This window comes from Lissotriton vulgaris, chromosome 7 (assembly GCF_964263255.1).
Source record: "Lissotriton vulgaris chromosome 7, aLisVul1.2, whole genome shotgun sequence".
Lineage (NCBI taxonomy): Eukaryota > Metazoa > Chordata > Amphibia > Caudata > Salamandridae > Lissotriton > Lissotriton vulgaris.
Window position 1 is genome coordinate 1,431,242,157 of NC_141695.1, and position 12,705 is coordinate 1,431,254,861.

The following is a 12,705-nucleotide window of genomic DNA, read 5'->3' on the forward strand; positions in this document are numbered from 1 at the left end:
TCCGAAAAACCCGAGGGTGAAGCCTCTAATCGCTGTAATCCCTCAGATGGCGAGAGTTCCAATCTGCTATCCGATTGTCGCGACCAGGAAGGTACTCTGCAATAACAGTGATCTGTTGTTGCAGACAAAGATGCCAAAAGTCTTTCGCAATCTCCGCCAGGAGTCTGGACCTGGTTGACATGAGACCGAGTCGATCCGAAAACCGAGGAAGTCCATCGACTGAGAGGGAAGGAAGTCGGACTTCTGTGGATTCACAAGAAAACCGAGTGATTGTAAGAGCTCTATGGACCAATTCAAATGAGTTCGCAAAAGAAGAGGGCATTGCGCCATGAGTAGAATATCGCCCAGATATTCTATCAGGCGAACCCCGCTGGCTCGCAAGGACTCCACCACCTGGCGCAGAAGCTTCGTGAAGCACCACGGAGCTGACGAGAGTCCGAATGGGAGGATAGTGTACTCGAACCAATTCCCGAGCCACTGGAACAGAAGGAAGCGTTGATGAGGACCGTGAATCGGAACCGACAGATAGGCATCTTTCAGGTCGAGACGGACCATCCAGTCCCTTTCCTGAAGAAGGTCCCTTAGAAGATGGATTCCCTCCATCTTGAAATTACGGTATACCACTCCGCCGTTGAAGTCCTTTAGATTGAGGACTAAACGTGAACCGCCTCCCTTTTTCTCCACCAGAAAAACATTGCTGACGAAACCTTGGGGATGCAGGGAAGTGGGAACGATGGCCCCTTTGGCCAGAAGAGACTCGATTTCCGCGGAAATGTAAACCTGATCTTGTTGGGAAAAAACAAGGGGCAGAGGAAGGTGGTGTTGGTGAGGGTGTCCGTAGAATTCTATTCTGTAACCCTGCACCGTCTCCAACCCCAGGCATCGTTCGAGATCAATTGCCAATTGGGGAGGAAAAATCGCAACCTGGCCCTTAAAACAACCTCTGAAGCCAGAATCAAGCTCACCTGAGTTAGAGGAGTCATGACGTCCTCCTTGGTTTCCGCCGTATCCGCCTTTTTTAAACTGACCACTCCCTTTGCGGGAGGGATAGAAGTTTGATTTGTTTGAATTGTAGGAATCTTGTCCACCATCTTTCTGGGACTGGAAACGGCGTTGATTCTGCTGGTTGGAACCTCGGCCGAACGAGCGTCCCTGTCGTCCGGCCCTTCCAAAAACCGGGCAAAAAGCCAGTCGTAGGTTAGATTGAGCTTTGTCAAGCCCACTGAATGTGGCCACAAATTTAGTTAGTTCCTTCAGGAATGGATGTCCAAATAATAAACCTTGGGCCAGGGAACCAGACTCAGAAGGAGCCAAATCCGTGAGCTTTGGGTCCAGCTTAAGAAGGATAGAGCGGCGACGCTCGCAGGAAATAGCGCAATTCGCGTTTCCTAACATACAGATAGCCCTCTGAGACCAACCCACTAACTCATCAGGGTCGATGAGAGCACCAGACTCTTTGGCCCTGAAGCCCAAATCCAGGATTTTCGTCAGGGGACCCAGAAGGTCCAACATCTTGTCCTGACAGGACCGCCAAAATCTGTCCAAATCTTTTTTGGGGTCCTTAGAATATTTTTTCATATAAGTCACCAAGTCGCCGGAAGAACCCAGAAAGTCCGCCTCCCCCCTTTCAGATCAGAGGCCACTGAAGTCATCTGCGGCGTACCACAAGGATCTTCACTCAGTCCCACCCTCTTCAACGTATACATGAGTCCCCTCGCATCCATCGCGCGCCAACACAACCTCAACATCATCTACACAGACGACACCCAGCTGATCCTCTCCCTCACCAAAGACCCAAACACCGCCAAAACCAACCTACACGAAGGGATGCAAGAAGTAGCAGAGTGGATGAAGAACAGCCGTTTAAAACTGAATTCAGACAAAACGGAAGTCCTCATCTTAGGATCATCCCCCTCCGCTTGAGACGACTCATGGTGGCCACAGGCCCTGGGCATCGCACCCAAACCAAATGGACCACGCACGTAACCTGGGCTTCATCCTGGACTCCTCCCTCTCGATGACCAGACAAGTCAACGCCATCTCATCATCATGCTTTAACATCCTACGTATGCTCAAAGAAATCTTCAGCTGGATCCCCACCGAAACAAGAAAGACGGTCACCCAAGCACTTGTCACAAGCCGACTGGACTACGGAAACATCCTTTATGCCGGAACAACAGCCAAATTACAGAAAAAACTCCAACGCATTCAGAACGCCTCAGCCAGACTGATCCTAGACATCCCCCGCCAAGCTCACATATCCGGTCACCTGAAAGACCTCCACTGGCTCCCCGTCAACAAGAGAATAACGTTCCGTCTACTCACCCACGCACACAAAGCCCTCTACGACCTAGGACCCAAATACCTCAACACGCGCCTGACCTTCTACACCCCCACCCGCCAACTACGATCGTCCAATCAAGCCCTCGCCGCGATTCCACGCATCTAAAGATCCACCATGGGAGGAAGATCCTTCTCCTACTTAGCGGCCAAGACCTGGAACTCTCTCCCCACCCACCTCCGCCTTACACAGAACCACCTCTCCTTCAGAAAACAACTCAAAACTTGGATATTCGATAAGTAACGCTCCCCCCCCCCCCCTCAAGCGCCTTGAGACCCTCTGGGTGAGTAGTGCGCTATACAAATTCTAACTTGACTTGACTTGACAGGGCCAGATGATGATGAATCAGAGGAGGAAGACCCATCTTCAGAAGGGGAGACTGGGGACGAACGTCCAGCCTTCGTAGATTTTTTGGAAGGCTGCACTGAGGACAGAGCCTTTGCCAACTTCGCAAAATCCGAATGATGTAGATTTTTGGGAGATTTTTTAGCATGCCCTGAAGACAGAGGCAACCAACCTTGTTGCATATTCAGACAGATGACGCTTCAATGGGGCAATGGCGTGGAACAATGCTTGAACCCATCAAGTTGCTGTCCACAGAGCCAGAGGGCTCCTCTTCATCATAATAATATTCTTTCTCATCATAATAGTCTCCCATTTTGACAACTTCAAGTTGTTAATATGCCCACGTGAGGAAAATTACAATATTAATAGCCAAAGGCCAATTCAGGGGGAGTGGAACCCCAAAGCAAGCCAAATAAGAAATGCTGGTGAAAACCAGACAGCACAAACACAGTTAAAGAGTGGAGGGAGGTCTTGCTTTTAAACGATGCCACTCTAGGCAAAGCCTATGCGTTATTTCACTACCCAAAAACTATTTAGAAAAAGGGCGTAGGTGGAGGCAAATTATCTGACAGGCAGTGGGCTCACGCTGAAGAATGCAGCCTTCAAGAATGCTCCCTGACGAAAGCCGCTGTCAAAGAATGCTCCCTGACGTGAAACGGAGCCAAAGTAAACAAAAATCTGTTGCGCATGCGCGCTGACAGCCGTCTGCCGCTAGAGAGACGCGCGAGCCTCGAGCGCGTCCCCACGCCTCCTAACTCCCACTCCACAAGCCAAGACAGGCACGGACACCGCGCGCCTGAAACAGGGAGGTGCCACACGCTCCCTGCAACGAATGCCGAGAAGCAACGACCCGCAACATGCGACGGGCCGAAACCCCAACAAAGCGATAACACTCAATGGGCCGAAGCCGTTAAAGAAAATGCATTATCATGCAACAAAGGAGCCGACAGAGCGGCGAACAGCAGGTAAATGTACTGCAAAGGCAATATGTAAAATACACAATACAAACTGTGAAGAAGAAGAATGTGCACTTAACTGGCTGCGAAGCAGCAAAGAAAGAGGAAGTGTTGTCCTCTATGGTACCTTTTATAGCACGTATCCTCTATGGTTACCCTAGGTATTCATGGGTAATGTAGTGTTTGTTTTCTTTACTGTGTTCTGATTGGCTGCTGTATTTTCCTTAGAAAAGAAATGGGAAAGCATAATCGGAGCCTTCGTTCTGCCATAGAATTATTATGTCTGCTATAAAGAAAGCCTACACGCATATTATAGAACTGTATTATATGTGGATAGCTCAGTGGGTGCTGCTTTTGTCACACGGTTCCCTTTATTACTTGTGGTTCAGCCGCAGCTGAAGTTGGGGTGGAGAGTGTTGATTATTTAGAAATTAAAAAATTGCTTTAAAAACACCTGCTGCAGAGTGTGACTTTCATGTTGCACAAATGAGTGTTTTTCTGATATTTGTGTTTCCATGGACTTCCTTGCGTGATTATGGTTGCAAGAAAGTGTCACTTTAAGTGTCACACATTTAGTCACTGAATGTCTCTCATAAATCCACTGAATCTATGAAAATGTCACACATAAGCAATCTGAAACATTAGCAGCTGTGCTTTAATGGGTGCAATTTCTGATATTTAAATGGTTCCCTTGTCTTCATTGCTTGATTTGCTTACGAGAAAGTGTCACTCATATTTGTGGAAATGTCACTCATAATTACTCTAAAATTATGCAAATGTAACACAAAGCAATCTGAAACATTGGCAGCTATGTGGGACTACAAATCCAAGAATTCAAAAAGGGTTTCTGACTGGTTCAAGTTAATTCCCACGTAACTGGGGACCTCTGTATTTTGTTATCCAGCAGTGGCCTCTTATTGGTTATTCTGTTCAAGTTTATACATACATGTCTACTGTTAAAAGTAATAGCGTTACCAAGATAGTCGGCAGCCTGTGTAGTCCACTTTCTAGACCAATTGTTAAGAGACTCGTTGACAGCCGTATGACCCGCCCATTCCAGGAGACATTTAACTGACTGAGGTGTAGACCAATCATGAAAGGCCACATCGATTGAATGGACCGCCCCTCCAAAAAACAAAAGTAAGCTGCGGTATTGATCGGAAAATAGTGTACAGGAAGCGTACACGTCTTTGCCTGCACCTATCCAGACAGTACAGCGTTGCATCCTTCTAAGTTTACTAGAAAGATTGGCGGGACGTGCAACACTCTCCGTGAATACAAATAAAGCAACCATTTTGAAATAGTGATTCGTTGTGTTTTCTCTGTTTTATATTAAGCCGCAAAACAATATAAAAGGGAAATACGTATTTTTTCTGTATTCAGCATAATAATATGCTTGGGTTAAGCAAGAAAGAGAACGATTGCGCCAACGAAAAAATAAAATGTGAAGTTTTCAATTTAATTATGTACAATTGTAATACTTTCAATAGCATATATTTTAACTTTCGAAGAGTGTTCTCCACTTGCCATTAAATAAATGCTTCGAAACGACTAGCAGGGCTGTCATTTGCCTCCATTTGCCGCTTCATCCGGAATATACTTTTTTTGTCCCTTATCTATGTTTGGAAAAGACTGCTCCCTCCTGAGGGCGATACTATCTTTGATATGTGTCAGGGTTTGTAATTTCTGCAGCTCGATTACCTGCCAGATAAGGCGTAAATTAATCCCTAGGAATCATTTTTTTGTTGTTAGTATCCCACCGAACGACAAACGAAATTAGCTCGGAGGTGGAGATTTGAAGATCTTTCCCACCCCCTTCTTCCGAATCAGATGGTAGAGTCTACTCGAAAGCCTGCCCCTGGTGTGCTCCGGAAGTGTTTTGTAGTCTCTTTGGTGACGCTACCAGTGTGTGTGAAGGAGTGACTGCTGGAATCATGGGGGCCTGGGAAGGTAATGGTTTATTTTATTCTATTAATTTGCCTTTATGCTGAGCTATCGAACTTTGGTAACAAGCCTAATTTGAAACATTTATTATGTTTTTTAAAGTCTCGGTGAGGAAACGTTAAGGTTTAAGTGAAGGGTTAAAAGTGCAATGTCTGTAAATGGCAACAGTGATCTCACTGGAGAGCCATGATTATTTAGTGAAAAATGGGGAGAGTGGGTTAATGCACGGAGCTAAAAGTGGTAAAGCAAAATGCACGACTCGGTATACGGATGTAATTTACCTTGACAGCAGAGCCGTGCAGTTAGTGGACAGCAGTATGGTGCAACTTCTGTACAGGACCGTGGTGCAAGGAGTAGGGAGGTGAGCTCAGCTTGTGGAACACGAGTGACTTAGCTTGTGGACAGGAGTGTGGTGCTGGGCAAAAGGATGGCCAGTAGATCCATTAGCACGGTGTTGAAATGATTGAACAGTTTGGTGGTGCTATAAGTGGGCTGCCTGGTGGTGCATTTTGCATTCTGTCGGAGAGCAGGTTAAGTTGTATATGGACAGGTGTGTGGTTTATGGGCCTACATTTAGAGAATACGCAATGTGCTGAGATCCTTAGTGAACTGGCAATCGAGATGGATTATAGGGAGGTAGGATCCTTCTGCATGGTTACCCTCACTTTTTGCCTGGTGCTATGCTGGTTTGTGACTGGTCTGACTGGGGCCCAGTCTATGCTTTCTCCCTTAAATTGCTGTGGTTACTACTTCGGTACATCTCAGATTGGATACTGGGGTACGGTTATCAATCCCTAATATATGGTACTAAGGTACCCAGGGCATAGGTACCCCAGAGGTCCCCCATGTAAATGTAATGTAAATTGATACTTGTATAGCGCAGTACTCACCCGCAAGGGTCTCAAGGCGCTTGTACGAATACCGCTGTGGAACCCATCCTGGCTTTCTCTGTGAGGCGTCCACTCCTGGGCACCCCCAAGGTGGAGGCCAGGCATCCTTAGCGTTGTGGGGGCCGTTGTGGAGATTAAGCAAGCTATTGCCCAGAGTTTCAGAGTGGGAATCCATGATTGGAATAGACACAGAGGCGAGAATTATCAGTCCTTATCAATCCTGAAGGCAGGGTGCTTGGTCCTAAGTGCGAGGTTTACCCTGCATGATCGGGACACCCCTAAAGCCTACGGAGCCCATTCTCCCACGTTGTCAGTGAAGCAGCCATATACTATATAGAGGGGCAGTATTTAGTGTATTGGGGTGTGCTTGTCAGTGCCATTCAGTCTGCATGAGGGGCACATTTGGTGTCCCTATGTATAGTCCAGTTCAAACTAGTCTTGGGAGCCGCTGGCTCTAGCCCGAAACTGACATTTGAGTAACCTCCCCCCTGTCTAGACCTTCCCCTGAATCGTCCCAACCCTTTCCCTGAATCGTCCCAACCCTTTCCCTAGGGTACTTAAGGGCTTACCTTGGCTTAGGTCCCTAGATGTGTCATGGGAGTAGATTAGGATCAGACACCGCTTCTACTTCTACCCTCTGGGCACTCTCGACTTCGGTTGGGCTCGACTTCGTCTCCCTTCCAGTCTGCTGCATCATCTGTGCACCATACAGAAACCTTCCAAGGCCTGAGGGCATCAACAGCACCCTAAGGAATCGCCCTTGGAGTGAAGGAGTCGCTCCCCTGTATTCGCAAGCATCGCAACTAAGTTGGCCGGCCTGCTGATCCCAAACTCCTCCGGTCTCCGTAAGGTTCTGCAACACAGGTAGTGGTTTTCTACAGCTCCTGATGCCTGCCCTGCCCTCTCACTAAGTTTGAGTCCATTATTCATTGTGGGGATTGCCATAACCGAACCCCTGAGCACTGCGTTAACTTGCAGTCACAAAGGCTTATTGGCTTCCTTCCAAGAAGATCTTCAGGCTCCAAGTAGCCCCAACCTCGAGCACCTCCAGTGACCAGAATCTTCAGCCACACTGCATTTTGTGCATCGTGGCATGCATCTTTTGGTGAGGTGCTTGAGGTCCTCTCGCGACTCCAGTGCCTCCAACCTGTGGGTCCATTTGAGGGTCACCTTTGTTTCTTTTGGGATGCCCTGTTTGCTCGGGGCCCGACCTGACTCCCCTGCTTGTGGTGAATCTCCTGGACCTTGCTGGTCCCAATGTTGCTCCTTCTTCAATTCCTGCATTGGTTGCATTTGCCAAGGCTTGTTGGCGCTCCTGCCGGACGCAGACCCCTCAGTACTCCACATTCTTCGAGGGACAGTTCGTGCATGGCTCCTTGTTTTCCTCGGTGTCGCCTGGTCCTCACAGCTGCAGAGTCAATGGCATCGTCATCCATCCTGCAAGACCTGATATTAGAGGGCTTTCGTCTTGCAAGTCCCCTGGTCACTCCTGAGTGACATAGACTCTGTTCCCTCTGCTTGCAGGTACCACTCGTCTACAATCCACCTTTGGATTCTACTGGGCACTTTATCCTTTTTCAGCAGCGGCACGTTCCTGAAGTGCCCCATTGGGTGCCATGGCGGTATCTGACTCCACTTCACACGTATGCACCTGGCTTCTCTGCGTGGTCCCTATCTACTCACCATGGGTCCCCAGCACTTCACATCATCTCAACCTTGTCTTGACCGAGTCGTGGTTCTTATACCACTTTCTTAGTATATGGTTTGATCCCCCCGTGGGGTCCACTGTGTATTTTGTGCTATTTACTGTGTTTCTTTCCAAAGTATTGTGTGCATTGTGTTTATCTCCATGTAGGAGATATCTAAATGTTTTAGAGAGTATTCCTATAATAAATATATATGTTTATAAATACTTTGTGTGGTACTTTTTCACTTCATCTATACTATAAGTTTGCATTCTGGTAAAAAAGAAAAGCTGCTTTACACTCCTTCTGGACTAAGCCTGAAGGCTGCTCTCCACAGCCATCATGTAGAGAGCTTCATTAGGTTGTCTAAGACCTCTTAAATCACCATAAGGGTTGTCTGGACTGATGCAAGGTACCACTTACATTAGTGGACATCATATGCCAGGCCAGCTTCTCACATGGATGATTAATGTATACTCGCAGGAAAAACACTAGCTACTCTGGTAATCTGTCCAGTTTAAAGAGAGAGTTTTTGATGTGCAACCTAAATACAATTATTAAAGAGGGAAGATCTGCCGTTGACAGTAATTGGTAGGTAACAAGGCATATCTTGAAAACCTATTCATACCATTTTATGATGTACAGTCGTGTCACCATTATTTGTAGCTGACTAGATCTTATGTTTGCACTACTTATTCTTCAAATCCTCACCTGTGTGATAGGGTCACATCACAGATGGGAGATGGAAGGAGTGATTAACTGTTTTATATACTAAATAAATTTTAACCATTGTAGCCCTGTTAAGGATGAATGTTTGTCCCTTGTATACTTGTGTTCTTGACTACTCCTTAAAGACACTCAGCAAGATCATTCTATCCAGGCCTTTCTATAACACAAGCACATGCAAGTGGGCAAGGAGCAAATGCAAAAGGAAAGTCGATCAAATAAAAGTAATCCATTAAATGGGCCATGCCTCATTGCCTTTCTCCATGTACATTTTTAAGCCTCTCTTGCATACAGTGTGCATGTCTTGTCACTTGGCGACGATCTGATGTATCTTTTAAAACAAAACATCTAAAAGGGGATTTTTATCCCGTCCGTTACTTACCGTTCATTGAAATCATTATTTCTCTTCTTTGCTGCGTTCTATTTCAGCAGCATTTTGTGAGGCGTCACTTCTTTGGCTTTGTGGGAGCATGGACTAAGTACAGACCGTTTTAACGTCATTAGTGTTTGTCTGCTCCTTCCACTGGTCGCATTCAACTTTTTTTTTTTTTTTTAAGCTAGACAGTTTAACACCATCGGTGCGGTGCAGATTTATCCTGTGCGCTGACAATGATTGATTCCCATTGTTCATGACTAGCTCAGCTCGTCATGAGTGTACGAGAGGTGTACCTCATGACGAGCGGAGCTCGTCATGAGCATCGAAGGGGTTAAGTGATTTTGGGTAAATCACAGGATGTTGAGGCAACAACAAGATTCTAAACTGGTTCCCCAGTTCCGAAGTCAGCATCCCTGACTAGCACAACATCCTTCTCCCCCGCCCCATTCCTCCATTCATGTTCGGCATGTTTTCTAGCCGTGTTACTCAGCTGTTGTACAGTATGTCTGAAAGTTTGATAAAAATACTGTTATAGCTTTTTTATTATGTTTATATTCAGGATGTTGCACAGCGACTGCACTGCTGTGCAACATGGGTAAAAAAACATTGACAACCCAAATCTTGCATATGAGAGACCTGTTTGCTTTGCCAATGCTTGTTTTGATGGGGTGCTGCTACTTTAAGTATCAGGATCATAATATGGAAATTAGTGTGAAGCTGCTGGCCTTTCACAAAATTTTTCTGGCGAACTATATCATGAATTCTGATTCTGTACTTTTCATGTCAGTGTTGTTAAGGCTTAGAATGATGCTATGTCTCCTTTTCCTCGTCCCAAACTGTAAATTCAAGAAGTAGCCCATTTACTGCCAATGTGAAATCCCTGGGTGAAACACATTTGTTTCTCTGTGGCTTTACCCACAGGGTTGAAATAAAAAGCTTATCACCCAGAACGCAGCAGTTTTTCCACTATCTCTAGAGGAGTAGACCTGCTTCTAGGACTTCTGCTTGGTTTAGATTTAGATCATCATAGACTTTGTTCTCCTTTCCTGGGGGAGATGGGAGCTAGCTGAAGGGCTCAGCAGGGGATATATTTGCAGCCCCAGGAAGCTGCTTCGAGACTCACCAAATGCTAAAATGAACACAAAATAGTGCCAGGTAGTGCAGTGCTTCAAGAATGGGGTCCTAATTTCATGGGTAGACTGCTGTAGGGCTAAATGGCATTGTTGCTGTTGGGAACTTATATGCTCAGCTGCTGCGCTGCATTATGAGTTTCGATGGAGCAGCTGTTCACTGGCACAACTCTATGTAGAGGTGTTGGAAACTGGGTTATTAGAAGTGGTAAATTTGCATCTGCCACTGGCAGTAAGGCCACTATCACAGTCTAGGGCTCAGAATAGGTCTTGGAAAAGTATTCCCATGCTCAGCCCTTGGTAGCTTGACTGCAAGCAGGGAGGCTTAACTTCGGAGATTGGAATGCAAAACATTTAAAAACACCATTTCAATAAATAATTGAGTGTTTTCAGCTTTGCACTGGGCCTGGATAGGCAGAGCCCAGGGACAGTCAGTCAGTTACCACCAGTACCAATGAGCAACAAGCATTTACAATGCAATGGTTTCGCCTTTGCAAAAGTTAGAGCTATTGGCATTGTAAATGACAACATTTTTATTTATGTGTTGGTTTTGAAAACAGATAAATAAATGGCATTGTCATTTACAATGCCAATAGCTTAATCTCTCGCAAATGCCACACACACCCACAGAGAGCCCCCCACACACAGAGCCCCCCACACCCACACAGAGCCCCCCACACACACACTCACACAGAGCCCCCCCACACACACCCACACAGAGCCCCCCCACCCACACAGAGCCCACCCACACAGAGCCCCCCACACACTGCAAGCCCCCCCACACACTGCAAGCCCCCACACACCAACACAGAGCCCCCCCACACACTGCGAGCCCCCCCACACACACTGCGAGCCCCACACACTGCGAGCCCCACACACTGCTGCTGTTTACAAGGAGGGGCCGCATGTAAAGGTCAAGTTAGATGCAAGCGTCCCCATGGGCCGTACATTGAGTATCATGGATTTAAAGTATACTCGCAGCAAGTTAGAACGGTAGCCGGGCCCTAAAGCAGCAAACCCATTACTTTCAATTAAAAAACGGGAAGTAATTATCACCGTGACCACTTCGAAATGAAGCAGTTTTTTTCTGCCATGCATCTTCAGCAACAAAAACAAAAGACAATGGCACTTAATCAACAACCACCGCGCTTTTAACAATTTCACTTTTCTCACAGACTTTACCTACCTCCACTAGGCTGACCTGTGCTGAAAAGGATGCAGTTTTGTTAGTAACAAGCACCCCTACATCTAATTAAACTAATATACTTGATGCTCCACGATCAGTATTGTTGTTCAATCCACATCCTCATAAAAATAGATTAAATTTACAATGAGCATGAACTAGGTAATCAGATGTAACTAGGGCGGATGGCGTTTATGTTCAATAAACTTGTGAGACAGGGGTTGCATTGGTTTTAGATCATAAAGGCACACAAGCAGCGAGGGGGGGGTGAGGAGCTCACGCACACAACGAGGGGGGGTGAGGAGCTCACGCACACAAGCAACGAGGGGGGAGTGGGGTGAGGAGTGCACGCACACAAGGAACGAGAGGGGAGGAGCTCACGCACACAAGCAACCAGGGAGGAGGGGGTGAGGAGCTCACGCACACAAGCGGGGAGGGAGGTGAGGAGCGCATGCACACAAGGAACGAGAGGGGAGGGGGGTGAGGAGCTCACGCACACAAGACTGAAAACAAAGACGACAGCCACGAGTTTACCTTAAATGCAAAAACAGGAGCATACATACCAGGCAAAGACGGAAAACAGACACGACAACAATGAGCCATGCAAACACGGAAAACAAAGACGACGACAAAAAAAAAAAGACGGAAAGAAGCCATGGAGACGACCATCATGCCCACTCCTGCAAAAGACACTTTCAAAAAGACCAAAACATGCCGAAAAACCCCCCAAAAAAACATACCGCCCACCGCCGTATGACGTACGAAAAGAGGCGGAGAGAGAAAAAATCACTGGAACGCCCACAAATCTGCTCCCACAATGACGGACGCATCTCTCTTCCAATGGCTAGCCTCCATTTATGGAGCTAGCCAATGGAAGAGACAGGCGGGACAAAGCCCCGTACTGCTAAACAAAAGATTTCGCCTGCGCGAACACTGCTGCGTAGTGGACGCCAGGTGAAACCTAAAAAATGGGGGGTGCCCAGGATGACTTTACAACTTGAGTTCACTGTGCAAATTATGCATTAAAGACTCCAGTTCTCCTATATTTTGAAGTCCGTGCAGGTATTATGGTGGGGTTGGCAGTTGGTTGTGTGAGCTTTTCTGCTCATCATAACCTTTAAATGGGCAT

At 46.7% G+C, this 12,705-nt stretch overlaps 1 protein-coding gene across 2 annotated transcripts in view; it reads left to right on the top strand.

The window, feature by feature from the left end:
* Positions 1 to 5,481: 5,481 nt before the first annotated feature.
* The window catches only part of RPN2 (ribophorin II), a 205,515-nt gene continuing 198,291 nt past the window's right edge, over positions 5,482 to 12,705 (top strand). Inside the window, exon 1 of one of the 2 annotated variants that reach the window (XM_086932229.1) lies at positions 5,482 to 5,592. In XM_086932229.1, the coding sequence (XP_086788355.1) occupies positions 5,577 to 5,592 (16 nt within the window). In that variant the 5' untranslated portion in view covers positions 5,482 to 5,576. The remainder of the gene's footprint in view (positions 5,593 to 12,705) is intronic. The other variant, XM_086932228.1, reaches the window with a different exon arrangement.